Genomic DNA, 8,391 nt, shown 5'->3' on the forward strand with positions numbered 1-8,391 from the left:
AAAATGTCCATGAAGATGTTTACTATCTCTCCTCAGAGAGGAGGGCTTGGACACTCATATTCTATAAAAGATTAAAATCTTTATTAGCTACTCATTTTGTTGACCTCCCTTTCCGGCCTCTGAGGCTCATTGATCTCCACACATCTCCTTATCTCTGCCTTACTGTTCTGCTCCTCTGCTTTCTCCTTTCACTACTTCTTGAATCTGGTGGCTTCCAGAGAGAAACTTTGCCATTAGGAGGGAGAGCCAGTCACTTCTGCACTTGGTCCATGTCCTTGCCCCGTCACCGGCATGTCCCACTAAGCTACATTTGTTGCCATGGAGGAGCATCTGTGAGGATGGCAGATACCATATCTAATCAGCACAGAGAAAGGCTCTGCCTCAGTCGCAGGGAATTGAATCTAAGCAGCCTATGCAAGCAGATTTTTTTAAAAGTCTTATAACTTGGCCAAATCTGGGCAACTTTTAATAAAAACTTTTCCCCTGCCAAATTTCAAGTGCTTTCTCCAAAACATGGAGGAACAAGAGCTTTTTAATGAAACCGTTATTAAAAAACATAACAAAACTAGGAATAATAACATGTTTTTCTCTCAGATGTTCTCAGAAAAGTTGTTCTGTTGTTCTCAGAAATGGCTGAACCAGTTCAGCCTGGTTTATTTGTTTTGGAAGGAGTCAGCTGAGGCAAACTTTCAGCATGGGAAATTTCAGCCCAACTGGTTAGCCTTTCTCCAAGTGGCAAAGTTTAATGCAAGTGAAAATGGACTTAAACTGAGAAGTCAAAGGCAAGCTCACTTACCAGCAATGCTCCTTGCTTAGTATAGAAAAAGACTATATATATGTTAACTGCTTTTTTTTTTTTTGCTGTTTCAGATTCTTTGAGTATATATTCCTCTACAAAGATGCAGTGATGTTTCAGATTGAACAAGTTACAAAGCTTTGCTCAAAGGTTGCTCTGACAGAGCCATGGGATCCATATGATATTCCTGCCAATTCAACTTACGAAGATCAGTACTACATTGGGGGACCTGGAGACAAAATTATGGTACAGGAATGGTCTGACAGAAAACCAGCCAGGAAATGTATGTGCATGTTTTTGTTTCATCTTAATAATAGTCATTGTCTCTGCTACCCAGGGAAAAATAAAACTATGTCTCGCCCCAGCTTTCCAGATTTCTATAATGCTTGCTGGAAGAAATGATAAATATATCTTGTGCACAATGTATAATTTTATTATCAATGTTTTTTATTAAGAGAGTGGTTTATATCTCAGCAGGATCAAATATGCCCAAGGGACTTGAATGTATTTTAGTTTGTGTCATACAGATTTTGGCTTGGAACAGCATCATTTTGCTTCTGCATGCAACAGCCTGTGTCCAAAATTTATCTATAGAAGAATTGGTAGTATAATTAGGGGCACACTCAAACTAGAGTGGGCATAATAGAAACAAAGCAGGTGTCGATGTGTGTCTACACACTACTATAAAATGTTACTGTAGAATGCATCCAATACATGGTTCTGCAGCAATGGACATCCTTAATATTCACTTAAGTTTTGTTACCCACTACACTAGTAAGAAGCATCAGCACTTGGCAGCTGAACACGTGCATCATGAAAGAAAGTAGCCTGAATTTTGCAAGGTACCCTAGGTACCGTACTTTGGAGGCATAGCAATTTGTTAGCACATCGGCTTCAATTTCATCTGTGCTTTACTGATGACCCAGACAACTATAAAAAGAGTTTTAAATTCCACATGAAATTAATGGCACTATTCAGCTAATGCAATACTTATTATAGTTATAGACACCTAATATATAGGCTAGTTATGAACCTGACCATTTAGCCAGGGGAAAAGATTTTTTTTCTTGAATATAAATAGAAAGAATGAAGTAGAAAATGAAGGATAAGATCATTAGACCTTTGTAAGTAGGTCTGTATATCCTCTGGTATTCCACAAGAGGCAAATTATCACTTACTCCAAGAATTTTGTTTTTCAGATCCGGTATTTTTGGAACTTTTATGGAACTTAGTATCCAGACACATTCCGTTAATGATGTGCGATTTTTATCCTGTACTATTTTGTGTCTCCAATGCTTTTCTGTATGATCATTCATAAAAATAATGTCTTCAGGTTGTCTCATCGTCCACCTTTCAGCTAATGTGGGATTGGATCCTAGAAATTACGTTTCTGTTAAATTGATAAAGGTTTCAATGGAGATATGGGCTACCTCGATTTTACCTTAGTTTTTTATTCAAAATTCTGACAGAAGACTTGTTGAGGACAAGAAGCCTCCATTTCTGGATATTCAAAACCAAACTCACTGAGGTGAGAATGTTGTCAATAACAGAGTGTAAGGTGAAATGTCCCTGTGATACCCAAACCAATGGCATCAGAATTTGCCTCCTGGGAAAACAGAGCTTTTGACAGCTTTACTGGTGAGGTGAGTGAGTGCTGACATAAAAGTGGCACGAGAGATGAGAGAAATCGGAGTTTTGCAGAACTCAGATAAACCTGGGGCTAAGCAGAAGTGACGGTCCTTCAGTAGAGGTGACATACCAATGCCATGACAATATCATGATTTCAAATGTGCTTGACACCAACATGTTCAGGTTTGAGATCGTTGTGGTGTCCAAATTATACGAGTTTTGTGACCTTTGTTGGTGTTGCTATGCATATGGACAAAACCATGGGCAGTTCCAGCCTATAGGCTTTGCTTGAGGAATGGCCACTTTTTTGAGTGATGTCAACGTGACACATTCATTCATTCATTCATTCATTCGTTCATTCATTCATTCATTCATTCATGTCATCTAAAGTAGTCCTATTTCTGCTTGGTTACAGTGGAATCGTGGGTTGGCGTTTACACAGTGGCAGACTGTTACCCTGTACAGGAAACCTACACGAAGAACTACAGCGTGACAACCTCCACTCGCTTTTTTGATCTACAGTTGGGCATTGCTGACCCCTCGGTGTTCACCCCACCCAGCACCTGCCAGACAGCCCAGCCAAGGAAGATGGAAGGTGAATGCTGATGATGGACTCTGGCTGCCCCTGGCAAACACATATTAGCCAAGAGGATGGTTTATTAATAGCTCCTGACATCTAACCTTATTTTTCAAGCTTATTGTGGCTTTTCTGGGAATTACAAGTTTTCACTTGAAAGAGAACATAAACATCTAACTGAGTAAAATATGTAACACAGAAGTTCTCTTTCATCACGTTAATCTGTTCAGTGATGCACTTGCAGTATTGTATAGTGACCACTAAGATAATATTTATAGATAGTATTTATTTAAGCTGTGGCTGATTTTCCTTTTATAAAGGTTTGGTTATTTATTTTTTCAAGAAGACAAAGCGTAAGCAGAATGCAATAATGGGAACATCTAGAAGGAAGAGCTAGATTTTGTTGTTGTTGTTGTTACTTCTGGGGATTTGAGGGAAGGGGAATATGCTCTGGGTAAGACCTCATCCCTAACTGAAAAATACCCCGTTTTAAACAATACACATCAAAAGTGTGGAAATCCATTCTATTGGTTTAGTTTTGCTTTGTGTCTTTTATTTACTGCCCATCAGGAAGCTGGTATCCAATGTTTGAGCTGATTTTTTTCTTTCTGAAGAGAAACTGGTGTAACTATTCATGTAATGCTAGCTGACACGCAAAAAATACTTGCCTGGTTCTTGGGATAATGGTGTGAAAGGAAGGGAAAGAGAGAGAGGGACACCCCCAAAAAAGGAAGCCAAAGTTTTCTTGTGTTTACTACACTTTTGGTATTCCAGGAGTGCACGATGAGACATTTTTCAGTCACATTTTACTTCAGCACTCACTTTTCAAGACAATACTAGTTTTAACCTATGCAAAGAGATTGAGAGCTACTGCGTTCTAAATGGCTTTAATCTTTTGTAACTATTTTCAGAAGTTTCTATACTCAAAAGAGTATAAAAACACCTTTATAATTCCAGGTAGAAGTGAAAAAAAGCCGTTCTTAGTATGTAATTAGTCAAGGCTAATTCAGTGTTCACACAGTGCCTGGTGATGCAGGTGGAGTGAAAGATGGAGCTGTGCGACCAGTGTGGGGAGCTGGGAAGAGGAATGAGAGCGAGAGGGAGAAGTTTTGGATGTCCCCTGCGCAGTGTGGCTGCAAGCTACCACAATCCAAGCAGAAATGACAATCTTGCTTCCTTTTGCTCCCACTCCATTGATGTCTGCCTTATTTGCTGCTCCATCAGCATCTCAAACCTCAGTTATTAACTCTGCATCCTCTTCCGGTGGGCAGAGTGAAAGTTTCTTTAAGGTGAATAAATAACTAACCAAAAAAAGCTTGTTTTCTTTTGCTTTAGAGAACTCAAACCACATCTTTGTGCACCTTCAGGCCCTCAGAAGTGTGGAATGGTGATGGGTTTTGCCGTTTTACCAAATGAAATGAATTGGCTTATTCTGTAAGTCTAGGCATGCCTTTTAGTTATTTGCAAATATATTTAAAGCCATATTCTTGTCCTCTTACACATGTAGAGTACTTGTTTGCTTCAGAAGTTGTCTGACTGCAAACAGTGCCACAGTGGGAGCTTCGGTGTCTCTGGAGAAGAGATGCTGGGAAAGGCTTTTAGTGCTTTATATGCTCATAGCTTCTTGTACGTGAGCAAGTGGTACAGCAGTTATTTTGCTTTCACAGCTGTGGTCAGAATGGCATTTTACTTTGCCTTCTGCCTGATGAAAGCATATACACATAACTGCTAAAATGTAGGTAGCTGATTAGAACTTTTCCCCTCGACATGACCATTCCAATGAAACTTGCTAGCGGAAAGAAAGATTGGGTTTCCTTGGATTTAGAGTGCATTTAGTCTGTGCTCGCCTTCTGTATTTTTTGTGACAACCTAAATGCTAACTGCATATTGTTCTCATTAGGGCAATGATTAACACACATTTCTTAATATCTGTGTCTTGCTGGAATCTGGAAAATATAATAAATCTGGCTAGCAAACATGAAGCTGTGGTACTGCATCGCTTGGGATGACTTTGTTGTGGTACAGCAGATAGCTGAGTAATCAGGGTGTTTGTATTATGTTTTGCTGACATTGATATCATTTCTAGCAATAACACTAAATGTTCCTTTAATATGAATTTGCAAAAGTCTGGTACAGAGAACAGAGCAATTTTACATGGCTAAGTAAGCACCTCTAAAAAATCCTGTTGTCTTCATATTTATGCTTTGCAAATTCAATAAAGAGAGTTGTCAAAGAGAGGTCAAACAGCAAGTTTTGGGATTATGTGTTTTAAATTAGCCCTGAACCAAATACAAAGCACAAAATGCGTATGGTTCGTATCTTTGTTATCATTTGCTGCGGTTTGTTGTCATGGACCACAAGAGACATCTTGTTTTCAGGCGACTATGCCAATGACTCCATGAGGATGAGCATAAAAGGCCTTTAAAGTACCCAGATAGTGTGCTGCCCCAGTGAAGTAAAAATGGAGGTTTCATACATCTGGTAGCCTGGGGAATTCGTTTATCACAGTTGTCTGGTATAAAATTAATAGTAAATTCGTACGTACATGAGTTATATTGTGTTGTAACAGTGGCAGACCTGGGGAGCTGAGTAGTCTGTGAGACAAAGCTGGTTTTATGAGATTTCCAGTCCTTCCTGGTTTCAGCTGGGCCAGAAGTAGTGCAAACATAGACCTGCCTGCCATATTTTTGTATTCCTGCTTGGAGGCATTGCTGAAAGCAGGATGTGCAGAAACACAACATTGTTTTATTTAAAGTTAACCAAACATTCCTGAACCTCAAAACAAGTTTAGTTTGAGTTTGGGGAGGAGATCAGGGCATTTGGTTCAGTTCCTATTTTAACAGTTTGCTTAACTCTAGTATTAGGGCCAGATTTTGCTGCCTCAAGCCATGCTGCACACCATGGAAGTGCTGCCATTTACCAGGGCATGCCAACTTTCATGAAGAATGCAGGAAGAAATACAATAATCCATAGTCACAGTAAATTTTAGCCAAGAAATCTCTTAAACAATACAATATTCTTATTTTGGGATGTTCTAATGAAAGTGGATTGTTTTCCACCTTGAAGTTCATTTCATTCTAGTACTCACACTTACTCCTTGCAACCTTTCATCTCTGTTCCCACCACCCCTTACTTTCTAATGTCAGTGGAGCCCACTTCCGAAAGAGCATGTACAACCCTTACTTGCATTTATTTCAGTAGAAGTTCAGCACCTAAATACCTGATGGATCTGCTCTGGACCTGACTTCCTTAATTTTGCCAGCAGTCTTCTCTCAAGTGCAAGAGTGGTGCCAGCCATAACCAAATGTGAACAACATACAATGTTGGTGAGTGACCAACAGTGGAAGCAGCATTGGCTCAGGTGCAATTGCTGGTGCCCTGAAATCCCAGTCAATGAGAGGTCTTGGCACGGCTCCTGCATCACATCCTGCATCTCCTGCATCACATCCTGCACCTCCTGCATCACATCCTGCACCTCCTGCGTCACATCCTGCATCTCCTGCATCCTTGGCCACAAACTGGTTCTGGATACAAGCTTCAGGACCTTCCCACATGACAGAAAGGCACATCAGGAAACCATCAGGTAGTTGGCTGCTCCTTAGCCATGAGGAATAAAGATTTCAAAAGAGCACTGCCACAAAAAGGCAGAGGTTCTTGACTGTAAAGATCCAGAGGAGCTACCTTTCCAGGAAGCTGCATGCACGGCATGGACTTGGGCACATACAGATTTAATCTTCATGTCTGCACTTAGACATAGGAACAAACGAAGCAAGCTTGGAAGGCTCTTCAGACACTTCTGATCATTTATTGCTTTGTAAGGGGAAAGGAAGAAAAGCTTATGATCCAGTGAGACTCATGATAATGAGATCCAGAGCCTCATTGTGATCAGAGACTCTGATCCAATGAGTAGTCTCAGAAAACAGTGACAGATACGTAGGATGACAATGCTGCTATGAAGCTGCTAGGGTATATTTCCAAACTTTACTGTTTTTTACTGCTGTTACTTTGAGGGCATACTGGTTTAACATGCTCCAGGGTAAAGACCCATGTGGCTTGATATGTATTGAATGAAATGATGCACAAAGTTACAGTATGATGTTTTGTTTGAAGTAAGGACAAATAGCCCAGCAGGACACGTTTTGCAGGTGACCTGCCTGTTCAGCTACAGGCATAGATGTGCCTTTCAGGATGGGTGCTGCCTGCTGCCTCTCAGTGGAGGCTGAGCATGTCAGAGGACAGAAGAACTGCTCTTCTCACCACCCCATCCATGGGAACCTGCTTCAGGCTCCTTCCTTTCCCACTCTGCATAGTGGGAACAATAATTCTGCTTTCCACCTGCTCTTGTCTTCCTGACCGTGATAGCTCCCAGCCAACGTCACTGCCTCAGCCAGTGGGGCTCATGGAGCCCTGCAGGCATTGCTGCAGTAACACAGATGTCACGGAGGGTTCCCAGCCTCTGCCTTACAGTGTGTAATCAAATTCTGCGTGTGTGTTATATGTGTGGGCTTACCCTTGGCACCCCTGCAGGCCTGCTCCATGCATGGGGTTGTTGCTCATGCGCTCAGCACCCGGCTGTCACCATTAATTGGGCTCAGCTCAGGCTTTGCTGACGCCATGCAAAGGGGCCCGGAAGCAAAAGGAAGGGAGAGGAAAGGCAAGGGAAGCCTGCTGGGCTCACCCTGCTCCCAACCGGGGTTTTTCCCGTGCTTGCCCAGCACTCATAAACAGCTTTGACGTTCCTGTAACAGCACAGCCGGGTTGCCAGCTCTGTATTACAGCCCATGTCACGCTGAAGGAGACGGTTAGGCTTCACCCTCTGCACTAAAATTATCCCTCAGGCCAGGCCAGGGACACAGTTTAGTTTTTGATGTAGAAAGCATGCCTGCTCCCATCGCCGCCTCTGCTGCTGTCCCAGCCTGGCTGGCACAGATTTATTTGGGCAGCCATAGTCCTCCTCAGGCTGTCCCCACTGTCCCCTCTCAATCCCGCACTCCCCAGGACAAGCAAGGGTTTAGCAGGGACCTTGCTCTCCTCACACACAGGGCTACTGGGTCTTCTTCACTTTCCTATGGGGCTTGCAAAGGTGTGGGAAAAGCCCTCCCCCTTGTCACACCACCGTGCCGTTTTCTATATGGTTGCTTCAGAGTTGCTTCTGTTAATCTGATGGGGTGATTTTTCGTCGGAATACTGAGCTTGGGTCTTCTTGCTACTGTTGTTTTGCCAGGTAGTGATCCTTGTTTATTGCTGCAATATCTCATACTTAGCAACTTGTATAGCAATAGATGTTTCTGACGCTGGCAGCAGTTTGCTGCTGCTTGTGGTAAGAGCACAGGGGGTGGGAATACTGAAAGCAATGATAAGTGACAGCAGAGATCCTCTTACTGATGGC

The 8,391-nt window shown here is 42.1% G+C and overlaps 1 protein-coding gene across 1 annotated transcript in view; it reads left to right on the forward strand.

Annotated features, from left to right (window-relative positions):
• Positions 1 to 5,239, forward strand: part of EPDR1 (ependymin related 1) — a 29,212-nt gene extending 23,973 nt beyond the window's left edge. Inside the window, exons 2-3 of the mRNA XM_030506228.1 lie at positions 871 to 1,079; positions 2,841 to 5,239. Of these exons, the coding sequence (XP_030362088.1) occupies positions 871 to 1,079; positions 2,841 to 3,031 (400 nt within the window). The 3' untranslated portion in view covers positions 3,032 to 5,239. The remainder of the gene's footprint in view (positions 1 to 870; positions 1,080 to 2,840) is intronic.
• The last annotated feature ends 3,152 nt before the right edge of the window (positions 5,240 to 8,391 follow it).

The sequence above is a fragment of the Strigops habroptila genome, chromosome 1, assembly GCF_004027225.2.
Source record: "Strigops habroptila isolate Jane chromosome 1, bStrHab1.2.pri, whole genome shotgun sequence".
Taxonomy (NCBI): Eukaryota; Metazoa; Chordata; class Aves; order Psittaciformes; family Psittacidae; genus Strigops; species Strigops habroptila.